General features: G+C 47.0%; 2 protein-coding genes across 6 annotated transcripts in view; one reads left to right on the forward strand and one right to left on the reverse strand.

Moving 5' to 3' along the window:
* LOC308246902 (ribonuclease P protein subunit p21-like) overlaps positions 1-5,159 on the reverse strand; it is a 64,420-nt gene extending 59,261 nt beyond the window's left edge. Inside the window, exons 1-3 of the mRNA XM_080665235.1 lie at positions 5,067-5,159; positions 1,830-2,289; positions 135-230 (exon numbers count right to left, since the gene is read on the reverse strand). Of these exons, the coding sequence (XP_080521361.1) occupies positions 135-230; positions 1,830-2,282 (549 nt within the window). The 5' untranslated portion in view covers positions 2,283-2,289; positions 5,067-5,159. The remainder of the gene's footprint in view (positions 1-134; positions 231-1,829; positions 2,290-5,066) is intronic.
* TRIM26 (tripartite motif containing 26) overlaps positions 4,920-12,522 on the forward strand; it is a 139,904-nt gene continuing 132,301 nt past the window's right edge. For 3 of the 5 annotated variants that reach the window (XM_080665225.1, XM_080665231.1, XM_080665232.1), the window contains exon 1: positions 5,145-5,275. The gene's annotated coding sequence lies outside the window, so the exon portion shown is untranslated. Of the gene's footprint in view, positions 4,961-5,144; positions 5,276-6,011; positions 6,115-12,522 lie in introns of those variants that run through there. The other 2 variants (XM_080665228.1, XM_080665227.1) reach the window with 2 other exon arrangements.

The following is a 12,522-nucleotide window of genomic DNA, read 5'->3' on the forward strand; positions in this document are numbered from 1 at the left end:
TAATGTAAGTACAATTTCTAATGACCATCAAGCTTAAGAAAATACCATCATTTCTGAAAGCACAGCATTTTTCTAATGAATCAGAACTGGTGAATTAAATAATGTGTAATGCTTGGTTCATTGCCTGCCTTTACCTTGAGCTCTGCAGGCTTCTGCTCCTCCGAGGACTTACAGCGGGTGATCTCCTGTAGCTTCTGCTCCAGAGGCGCCAGGCACTTCTGCAGTTTTTCCTGAGGGTAGGAAGTAGGAGAGGTGGGATCTGGGGTTGGCTGGCATAGCCTACATTCAGAGGTTAACCCATTTGTTTTAAACCGTTTGTTTGCATCCTACCCATCTCACCAGCTCTTGAGCCAACTCCCTCCCTTGCCTGTCACTTGCGATGTTAACTTCTTACAGGTCTCTCCTCCTGCCACCAGCCTATCTCTATCACCTTCCTTGCTTACCAATTTTTTCCCCCCTATCTAGCGGAAGAGAAGATGTAAAATACCAATGTGGGGCTAAATCTAGAATTAGGGTTTTACATGTGGGGAAATGTCCTCTCACTGAACCTCAGTGGTCCAGCGGTCACCAACCCCATCCACCTTCTAACTCAAGTATCTACCTATTACTGCCCAAGTGACCTTCTGGACCCTGATGTCCATCTTTAAACTTGCATTCCCATTCAACTCTAACCATCTGCAAATATAATGAAATCTTACTTATAAACAACCTTAAATCTTATTTCTAAGATTTTATTAACATAATTAAGTACTTGATAAAGTACTAAGACATTAGCAGCTCTAATTTCTGTTATTCAAACACTTACTCTCTGACCCAGCAATAATTTAAACCGGATGTCATGTTATCCATTATCTGGGGAAGATGCAAATAACAGACTGGTTCAGTCTAAAGTGAAATGATACTCTTCCCAGTACCAACGGGAAGGGAAGGGATGCTCTGAGCAGGGGACAGAATGAGGAAACTAGACCACTTTTCAGTTCTTCCTAACGTGGATCTTCTCTATGTATTCTCATTCATTATGAAAAATACTAGAGGCCCAGTGCACGGATTCGTGCACTGGTGGGGTCCCTCGGCCTGGCCTGCATCCTCTCACAATCTGGGACCCCTTGGGGGATGTCAGAGAACCGGTTTCAGCCCAATCCCCACAGGCCAGGCCGAGGGACCCTACTGGTGCACAAATCCGTGCATTGGGCCTCTAGTATGCATATAAGATCTTTGGTTAATCTCTTCCCACCCTTCCCCCTCCCCTCTGAGATTCATCAGTCTGTTCCATGTTTCTATGCCTGTGTGTTGAGCGTCTGCCCCCTGGTGGTCAGTGTGCGTCATAGCTACCGATTGAATGGTCGCTTAGGCCAGGCGTCCTCAAACTACGGCCTGCCGGGTGCTGCTGCCTGTCCTGCTTAGCAGCCGACTCGTCCCGGGCCCGCAGTGCACATAGGAATTTGTTCATAGTTTTTTTTTTTAAACTATAGTCCGGCCCTCCAATGGTCTGAGGGACAGTGAACTGGCCCCCCCTGTTTAAAAAGTTTGAGGACCCCTGGCTTAGGCTTTTATGTATATAAATGTTATAGTCCAAGACCCCTCATGCTCAAATGTCTTAGAAAGGTCAGAGAGAAATTTTGGGGTATGCCTCGCCACTGTTCTTCATGCTTGAGGGTAACTGGTCAGAGGTACTATGTGTCCCCTGTGTATGCACCTTAGAGGGAACTACAGAATGAGACCCAGATACAGTCTTGCCCTCAGGAGCTTATGATCCTCTACCCAGAGAGCCTCCCTCCACTGTGCTCCTCCCTTTGCCCCACGTTGACTTCATGTGTCTGGTTCCCCACCTTGTACTCCTGTGTGGCGTCGTCCAGTGGTGCAACGTTGTGGGCCCGATGGGTGTGGGAAATTGCACATATCAAACATACAGCCTCCTGGTCCTCATAGCAGAAGAGGCTGAGGGCCTCATGATGCTGGGGGCAGAGGCTCTCATCCCGGATCTTCCGCTTGACAGCTTGGAGCTGCTTGGCAATTTCCACCATACTGCCTAGTTGACGATTAGGCCGGAGACTGCGGTACCGGGAGGTCTTTCGACAGACGGGACAAGGAAAGTCCCTCTCTAGGTCCTCCCACCAGCGGGTGATGCAAGCTTTGCAGAAGTTGTGCCCACACTCAATGATGACAGGCTCTTTCAGGTACTCCAGGCACACAGAGCAACTGGCCTCCACCTGTAAGTTCTCCAGAGCCGCGGCTGTGGACGCTGCAGAGGCCCCAGCCTCTAACAGACTCGTCTCTGCCATTATTTAACTTAGGGATAGGAAGGAGGCAGAGAAAAATGTTAGTTGGAGGTTTAAATCTTTCTTTTTCTGCATCTGTGCCCCGACATTTACCCACATGTAAAACCCTAATTCTAGATTTAGCCACACATTGGTATTTTACATCTTTTCTTCTGTTAGATTCAACCTCTCTTTTGTTACTCTATTTCCAAAACTTGTGACTCCTAGCCATCAATCTACTTTTTTTTCCTATGCAGCAAACTGATACCCCTCTCCCCCATCTCTTCTATCTTTTAGTTCTGCTTTCCCTTGTTAGAAATGGAGGCTTCCTTTAACTGTAGCCCAACATACTCCTGATCCAGGCTCTTACCACTTGTATCCTAAAACCAATTTTCTAGACTAGGGGTGGGGAACCTTTTTTCTGCCAAGGGCCATTTGGATATTTATAACATCACTAGAGGCCCGATGCACGAAGATTCGTGCAAGAATGGGCCTTCCTTCCCCTGGCTGCTGGCACTGCCTTTGCTCCAGCCGGAGCTGCCTTTCTGCCTTCCTACGCTGCCCAGAGGCCCAGAGAGGCTGGGGCCATTCGGAACACCTGTGTTGTCGCTATGGCAACGATGCAAGCGTCCTGCCCCCAGCTGCTTGGCACCTGTGTATGCAAATCAACCCACCATCTTTGTTGGGTTAATTTGCATACTCACTCCTGATTGGCTGGTGGGCATTGTGAAGGTACAGTCAATTTGCATCTTTCTCTTTTATTAGTGTAGAGTTGTGGGCCATACAAAATTATCAACTTAAAAATTAGCCTGTTTTTAAAAAAAGAAGAAGAAAATTAGCCTGCTAGATTTGTCAAACATTTAATTAACTCACAACTAATGCCCTAACAGGGCCAGACCAAATGATTTTGCAGGCCTTATATGGCCCATGGGCCGATGTTCCCCACCTGTTCTATGCCTAGTTTGACATATTTTTCTAATGGATGAAAAAGGAGTTTGAGAAAGTGCAGTGCTATAAAAATCAAAGTATTAAGATTTCTTAAATTAGATATATTTTAAAGTTTAATGTTACAGAATTTTTTTGCAATAGTCCATTGGAGCCTAAGCCAGATTCTCTGCCACTGTTCTCTCACTCTTTTAAATAATAATAAGCACAATTAGTTAGGCAAGGGTAACAACCTCTTCTTTTCAGGAAAGTCTGATATTATTCTTCCTTCTATCAGATTGCAGGGGTGGGCAAACTTTTTGACTCGAGGGCCACAATGGGTTCTTAAACTGGACCGGAGGGCCGGAACAAAAGCATGGATGGAGTGTTTGTGTGAACTAATATAAATTCAAAGTAAAGTAGCGGAGGGGAGAGCAAGAGAACCCTCCGCTCTTTTGGCTCCGCGGGCTGGATAGAACAGCCGAACGGGCTGGATCCGTAGTTTGCCCACGGCTGGTCTAGAGGAAGTGTGCCTTCCTCTTGGAGTGAAACGATTTATACAATATCCCATTTCTATTTCTGCATTTGGACATTTAGAACTACTGAAAAGTGATAAATTCATGGCAACTATACTAAAGAGTGTATTATTGACCCAGGCCAATAACTTCAACTTCTTAAAAAGAGGGCTGAAAAGTCTCTTTTAAATATTCAGCAGTGACTGGAGTCTTATGAAACAGCTATGAATAACAAATTCCTTGGACACACTGTGCCTCCAGCTAATGGGTATTGGATGGTTGGGGAAGAAAATAAAGAGGCAATCAAAATCTTCCTCAAGTGAAGCCTCAAAAGAATGAGAAATGTATTAAAGACATCTGTTAGGCAGAAGGCTGTTCCTCTGCTGGTAAAACACCACTTTTACCCACAAAATGGTTGATTTCTCTATCTTCATGACCCCTCCTGTCCACCTCCCTCCCCTACACTGGACCGGACAGAGGGAAAGAAATTTAGTACGTCTATGTGTTGAGAGGGAAGTGGCCCTATAATGAGTTGGGTTAATAATGACTATTATTCCTGTGTATATTGATGGCACACATTTAGTCTTTAATTTGTAGTAACTTATTTGAATCTCAAATTCTTCCCTCAACCAGGAGAGACTGTTCAGTCCATGAAGCTTCCCCACCTAAGGGACCCCAATGGTGGTGAGCCTGCCCTTTTCCAAAGTCTTCTAGAAATTAGGTGGTCTCCTCGCCTGGGGTGAACTGAATTGTATGCAGTTAGGGAACTAGACTGGCAACAGTGGTGGAAAAACAATGGGGAGAAGGTTAGGGAAGGAGGGAGAGACTTGGGGCCTTGGCGCTCTGGGTTGGAGATTTCTCTCCCTCTATTCCTCGTGTCTCTGTAGAAGCGCCAACTCCAGGCACGTCCTCATTTTGCTTCTACACTGTCCGGGGCCCCACCTTGCGACCCTCTCCTGAGCGTGGTTCACAACTCGGTCCCACCCCGGTCTCCATCTTCTCCCGTCAGGTCAGGCGCAGGGGCTGGAGAGGGGAGAGGTTGGCAGGGAGGGAGGGATGCGTGTCCAGGTGAGGAGTGGACGTGAAGGTGGGGTGCCCGCAGCCGGGGCGCAGCCGAGAACCGCCGGGACGACGTCAGTTTCACCGGGGGAGGCGAGCGGCGGCGGGAAGGGGGCACGGCGGGGTAGCCAAGCAACGCCGGACGCGCTGACGTCGCCGGGGCGGCCAACGTCCCCGGCCCGAGGCGGGTGGAGGCGGCTGTGGGTACGTGCGGGCCGGTGACGCGGTCGCGGGCGCTGGGACGCGGCGTGCGGGCCCGGCCGGCGGGGGCAGACCCCAGGCCCGGGCACGGCGGCGGGACGGCACCTACCTTCCCGGCCACGGATCGGGCAGTGCGGGGCGCGGAGCCGCCGGAGCGCTGCCTCCTCCTTCCTCCTCCCCACCGCCCCGCCCGCAGCGCGACACACAATACTCGCCGGAAGCGGAAGTCGCTCCTAGAGGCTGGCGTCTGGGAGCCTGTGGCCGCGGGCGGCCGCGGGCCAGGCGCTGCCTGCGGCAGAAGAAGGCGGGAGGCCGGAGGTGAGGAACGCTGGCTGGAGTCTAAGGCGAGAAGGGACCCGGAGGGGCAGGTGGCCGAAACGTGGTCGCCCAGGCGGCCCGAGGAATCCTCTGGACAGAGGGCCGCGCATGCGCGTGGCTGAGCGCTGAAGCCAGCCCGCCGGGCGCTGGCGGACGCGAGTGGGGAGCTGACCCACCCGGCTGGGCTGGGCTCCGGTTCGGCCCGGGCTGGGTTCGGTTGGTTCTGGGTGGCGCTGGGAGCTGCCGGAGCCGGGCGGGGTCGGACTTGGAGCTACACCTGCCACTGCTGGCCAGTCCGGGAGAAGGTGCCTAGTTGGGGCGGCCATTTACGGGGCGGACCGGCAGGTCTCAGTGAACACGTCACTTCCGACTAGGTTAGGGTTAGCCTTTTACCATTCTGGGAGTCAATTCTCCCAGCCGTGGGGTTCGTGCCCCTCGCCCTATGATCTTCGTCCCTACTGGAGTGGGGCCCGAGAGAGCTGGCACTGCGCCGCTGCTGCTCACCTGTTCTCCACCTCCTCGCTCCTCCCGCGGCTGCGTGCGAGCCAAGGCCGCTCTTTCCCCTGTTGGGCGGCGACGCGAGCCTCTCCACGAGGAGATGGTGCTTGTGTGGACTCCGGACCTCAATTGCAGCGCCCTTGCTGTTGGAAGCTTCGCAGGCCCGGGGCTGGAGGAATGGGCAACGGGGCGGGAGGAGCTCGAGCTGGGAGTGGGGCCCTGCCGGTGCGGAAGGGTCGCGCCTTCTCTCCCCCGACCCTTGGCTGCGGAATCGGACTGAAGGAGGTGACCAGTTTGGTGTACCCTCTGAGGTCGGTGGCCAAAGGCCCGCCGTGTCCCGTGTAAGTTGTGATGCTCTTTACAAACAATGCTCGGTGTTTAGCTTCACATCCTGGGAGCCAGAAACCATGTATTTGCAGAAAATATTCAAATGTGCGAGTTATAAAGATTTGTGATCACAAGTGCTAAATACAGGTGGTCTACTTTTTCTTTACTGTTCCTTTGCTTTTTGCTTACTTTTCTTTTCGGTAGCCAATGATTGAAGAGGATTAAACTTGAGAAAATTACATTTATTAACTCCCTCCCGCCTCATTGCTATTGGACCATTAGAAATTGTAGCAGCAGTACTTGTTCTAGTTCACAAAATGCCCCAATTCTAAGGTAGCCTGGCTTTGCAGGGAGAGTGATGAGTGTTGTAATGCTGATTTATACCAAGGGATGCAAAAAGTGAATTACAATGAGATGATTTTTTTAATGAGATGAAAATTTATAAACATTTTATTTTTTTTTTTTTATTTTTTTTTTTAAAAATGTTTTATTGATATTTTACAGAGAGGAAGGGAGAGGGATAGAGAGCTAGAAACATCGATCAGCTGCCTCCTGCACACCTCCCACTGGGGATGTGCCCGCAACCAAGGTACATGCCCTTGACCGGAATCGAACCCGGGACCCTTGAGTCCGCAGGCTGATGCTCTATCCACTGAGCCAAACCGGTTTCGGCTATAAACATTTTAAATACTGTTTTTATATCAAGAAAGGAGACTAGAAGATGGCTTAAAATTAATGAGTCGTATAGAAGAAATAGCCAAATTAGCAGTGCAGGTAGAAAACTGTTGAGGTCATGTATGGTGAGTTGGGGTGGAGAGGGTTCAACAGTCCAGATTTCTTAGAAAAAGGCAGCGTACCTAATTCCTCGACCCCACTCTTTTTTTTCATTTATTTAATTATGAAAACTTTCAAACATAGACAGTCTTCAGTTTGGACTTTTTGTACTTTATACTATTTTCTGTCTTTTTACTTCAGTAATATTGAACTACCTCATTCTTTTTCAAGTCTGTGTTATTATTTTATTCTGTAGACATAACTTATGCAGCTTTTTATTTAGAGTACACATTTAGGTTCTTTCCAAGTCTTAATAAAGGCTATAGTGAACATCCTTGTACATATATTTTTCTCCCTCAGTTTTGAGATATAATTGACATACAATGTTGTAGTAGCTTAAGGTGTGCAACATAATGATTTGACATACTTGCACAGGTATGTTTAGATTGTCATGCCATAAAGTAATAAGATAGATTTCTGAAAGTTGGGCTGCTGGGTCAAAAGGCATGGACATTTAAACGTCTAATAGAGTGTTCCCATAAGGTTGTACCTATTTATGCCTACACCAGCATGTTATGAGGTAGTTTATCCCTACCATGGAGCCAGTGTTGATATTTCAAGTGTAAAAAATTTTGCTAATATTTTTCATTTAACATTTTTAATGATTGCCTAACTGGTCTTATGGGTACCATACATTTTTTCAGCCTTTTATCAGCAGATGGCATTTATTAATTTATTGAATGTGTCTTGGTTTCCCTTTTAAATTTTTGCTGCTGCATAAATGGTGTTACAATACAGATTCTCTGAACATATGTCAATATGTATAGTGGATTTATTACTCTGAGGATGGTTCCTTATTGAAGAATATTATATAGTTTTAATTTTAATGGATATTGCAATGTTGGTTTTTCAGAAGCCTGTTATTCTTAACACTAGAGGCCGGGTGCACGAAATTCGTGCACGGGGTGGGGAGGTGTCCCTCAGCCCAGCCTGCACCCTCCAATCTGGGAACCCTCTCACAATCCAGGACTGCTGGCTCCCAACTGCTCGCCTGCCTGCCTTCCTCATTGCCCCTAACCGCTTCTGCCTGCCAGCCTGATAACCCCCTAACCACTCCCATGCCAGCCTGATTGATGCCTAACTGCTCCCTTGCCAGCCTGTTTTCCCCTAACTGCCCTCCCCTGCAGGCCTGGTCACTCCTAACTGCCCTCCACTGCAGGCCTGGTCCCCCCCAACTGCTCTCCCCTGCAGGCCTGGGTCCCTCCCAACTGCCTTTCCCTGCAGGCCTGGTTGCCCCCAACTTCCCTCCTCTGCTGGCTTGGTCACCCCTAACTGCCCTCCCCTGCAGGCTTGATCGCCCCCAACTGCCCTCCTTTGCAGGCCTGGTCCCTCCCAACTGTCCTCCCCTGCTGGCCATCTTGTGTCCACAGGATCTTTGATCACATGGGGGCATCCATCTTGTGTGTTGGAGTGATGGTCAATCTGCATGTTACTCTTTTATGAGATAGGATAGAGGCCTGGTGCACGGGTGGGGGCCAGCTGGTTTGCCCTGAAGGGTGTCCCGGATCAGGGTGGGGGTTCCCTTGGAGCGAGGGGTGGCCTGGGCGAGGGGCCTGTGGTGGTTTGCAGGCCAGCCACGCCTTCCGATGACCCAAGCGGAGGCCCTGGTATCTGGGGTTTATTTATCTTCTACAATTGAAACTTTATAGCCTGGAGCAGAGCCAAGCCTTCTGCTTGCTCCGAGGTGGCAGCCATTTCTATTGGGATGTATGTATCTTCTATAATTGAAACTTTGTAGCCTTAAGCGGAGGCCTAGGCCAGCCAGGGTGTGTGGAAAGCTTGGCTTCCTCCATCGCCGGGGGCAACCCTAGCCTCCTGCTCTTTCTAGCTCCGTGGCTGCTGCCATTTCTGTTTGGATTTATGTATCTTCTATCATTGAAACTTTGTAGCCTTGAGTGGAGGCCTAGGCCAGCAAGGGCAGGCGGAAATCTTGGCTTCCTCCATTGCCGGGGAAACCCAAGCCTCCCTCCTGCTCTCTGTGGCTGTAGCCATCTTGGTTGGGTTTATTTGCATATTCGCTCCTGATTGGCTGGTGGGCATGGCTGGTGGGTGTAGCAGAGTGATGGTTAATTTGCATATTACTCTTTTATTAAGATAGGATGTCCCTTGGCAGCAGTGCATGAGCTTGTCCCTTTTCCCACATCCCTGACAGAGGTATCATCTACATTGGCCACCCCCCAACCAGTAAAGAGATGTCTTAGTCACTTAAATTGCATTTTCTCTTCCTTAGTAATTTAGAGTATCTTTTTGTTAAATGTTTGTTTGTCACTAGGATTTGTTTTTCTGGGCATTTCCAATCCTGCTCTTTGCCTGCTTTTCCTATTGGGTTGTTTGTCTTTTTATCTGTTTCTGCATACACGTGTATATATGACAAGTTGTCCTCATTAAGAAATCCATCCTAATTTACTTTCCTAGGATCTCATATGGTATTTTTTATTTTTTTATTTAACTCTTTATCTTTATTTTTTTAAATATGATGTAAAGGGAAGATCTTTATTTTTCCTTAGAGCAGTTCTGTCCATTAGAAATATAATGTAAAACACTCAAGTTTTTTATTTGTCGCTGCATTTTAAAAAAAGTAAAAAGAAATAGGTGAAATTTAATTTCACAAACTTAACCCATTCTGTAAAAAAATAATTTTACATGTAATTAACTTTAAACAATAGTTAATGAGATATTTTGTTCTTTTTCTAATACTAAGTCTTTGAAATTTGATGTATATTTTACTTACATCACATCTCAGTTTAGACTAGGCATATTTTAGGTGCTCAATGGCCACATGTGGCTTGTGGTTACTGTACTGAACAGGACACATTAGATGGATTAGGTGAACGAGAAGTTCCTGTCATGTGTGAAATTCCTTCATGGTTAGATGTATTTCTGGATTTTTTATTCTGTATTCTAATCCTCTCATCTACAGGGTGTCCCCGAAACATGTATACACACTTTTAACAGCTGGTAGCTCAATTGATGTTTCTTTGTGTTCAGCCAGACTAAGCTTTGAACAAAGGAAATTCATCCTGAAATGCTACTAGAAGTTTGAAAATGCAGTTGAAGTACAAACACTGCCTTTATATTTAGTCAAAGTGTGTATACCCAGGGTGTCTCCCAAAAAATGTATATACACTTCAACAGCTAACGACTCATTATAGATTCAATGCAATCTCTATTAAAATACCAATGGCATATTTCACAGATCTAGAACAAACACTCCAAAAATTTATATGGAAACAAAAAAAACCCTGGATAGCCACAGCAATCTTGAAAAAGAACAAAGTTGGAGGAATCACAATACCAGATACCAAGTTATACTACAAAGCCACTGTACTCAAAACAGCCTGGTAGCCAAAACCGGTTTGGCTCAGTGGATAGAGCGTCGGCCTGCGGACTCAGGGGTCCCGGGTTCGATTCCGGTCAAGGGCATGTGCCTTGGTTGCGGGCACGTCCCCAGTGGGGGGTGTGCAGGAGGCAGCTGATCGATGTTTCTCTCTCATCGATGTTTCTAACTCTCTATCCCTCTCCCTTCCTCTCTGTGGAAAATCAATAAAATATATTTTTAAAAAACAAAACAAAACAAAACAAAAAAACAGCCTGGTACTGGCACAAGAACAGGCAGATAAACCAATGGAACAGAACAGAGAATCCAGAAATCGATCCAAGCCATTCAACTCAATATTTGACAGAGGCGGCAAGAGCATATAATGGAGTAAAGACAGTCTCTTCAATAAATGGTGTTGGGAAATTGGACAGGTACACTGATCATAAGGAAAATGCTTCTAGCTTTTTCCAGTTGAGTATCATGTTAGCTGTGGGTTTGTCACATATGCTTTTTATCATGTTGAGGTAAGTCCCCGCTATTTCTGCTTTGCTGAGAGTTTTTATCATAAACGGATGTTGGATTTAAAAAATGTTTTTATTAGTTTTAGAGAGAGGAAGGGAGAGAGAGAGCTAGAAACATCAATGATAAGAGAATCATGGATCGGCTGCCTACTGGGGATCAAGTCTGCAACCTGGGTATGTGTCCTGACCGGGAATTGACCTGTGACCTTCTGGTTCATGGGTCGGCACTCAACTACTGAGCAAAACTGGCCAGGCTGCCGAAACTGGTTTGGCTCAGTGGATAGAGCGTCGGCCTGCGGACTGAGGGGTCCCGGGTTCGATTCCGGTCAAGGGCATGTACCTTGGTTGCGGGCACATCCCCAGTGGGGGGTGTGCAGGAGGCAGCTGGTCGATGTTTCTCTCTCATCGATGTTTCTAACTCTCTATCCCTCTCCCTTCCTCTCTGTGGAAAATCAATAAAATATATTTTTAAAAAACAAAACAAAACAAAACAAAAAAACAGCCTGGTACTGGCACAAGAACAGGCAGATAAACCAATGGAACAGAACAGAGAATCCAGAAATCGATCCAAGCCATTCAACTCAATATTTGACAGAGGCGGCAAGAGCATATAATGGAGTAAAGACAGTCTCTTCAATAAATGGTGTTGGGAAATTGGACAGGTACACTGATCATAAGGAAAATGCTTCTAGCTTTTTCCAGTTGAGTATCATGTTAGCTGTGGGTTTGTCACATATGCTTTTTATCATGTTGAGGTAAGTCCCCGCTATTTCTGCTTTGCTGAGAGTTTTTATCATAAACGGATGTTGGATTTAAAAAATGTTTTTATTAGTTTTAGAGAGAGGAAGGGAGAGAGAGAGCTAGAAACATCAATGATAAGAGAATCATGGATCGGCTGCCTACTGGGGATCAAGTCTGCAACCTGGGTATGTGTCCTGACCGGGAATTGACCTGTGACCTTCTGGTTCATGGGTCGGCACTCAACTACTGAGCAAAACTGGCCAGGCTGCCGAAACTGGTTTGGCTCAGTGGATAGAGCGTCGGCCTGCGGACTGAGGGGTCCCGGGTTCGATTCCGGTCAAGGGCATGTACCTTGGTTGCGGGCACATCCCCAGTGGGGGGTGTGCAGGAGGCAGCTGGTCGATGTTTCTCTCTCATCGATGTTTCTAACTCTCTATCCCTCTCCCTTCCTCTCTGTGGAAAATCAATAAAATATATTTTTAAAAAACAAAACAAAACAAAACAAAAAAACAGCCTGGTACTGGCACAAGAACAGGCAGATAAACCAATGGAACAGAACAGAGAATCCAGAAATCGATCCAAGCCATTCAACTCAATATTTGACAGAGGCGGCAAGAGCATATAATGGAGTAAAGACAGTCTCTTCAATAAATGGTGTTGGGAAATTGGACAGGTACACTGATCATAAGGAAAATGCTTCTAGCTTTTTCCAGTTGAGTATCATGTTAGCTGTGGGTTTGTCACATATGCTTTTTATCATGTTGAGGTAAGTCCCCGCTATTTCTGCTTTGCTGAGAGTTTTTATCATAAACGGATGTTGGATTTAAAAAATGTTTTTATTAGTTTTAGAGAGAGGAAGGGAGAGAGAGAGCTAGAAACATCAATGATAAGAGAATCATGGATCGGCTGCCTACTGGGGATCAAGTCTGCAACCTGGGTATGTGTCCTGACCGGGAATTGACCTGTGACCTTCTGGTTCATGGGTCGGCACTCAACTACTGAGCAAA

The sequence above is a fragment of the Plecotus auritus genome (genome assembly GCF_963455305.1).
Source record: "Plecotus auritus genome assembly, chromosome: 4".
In the NCBI taxonomy this organism is placed as follows: domain Eukaryota; kingdom Metazoa; phylum Chordata; class Mammalia; order Chiroptera; family Vespertilionidae; genus Plecotus; species Plecotus auritus.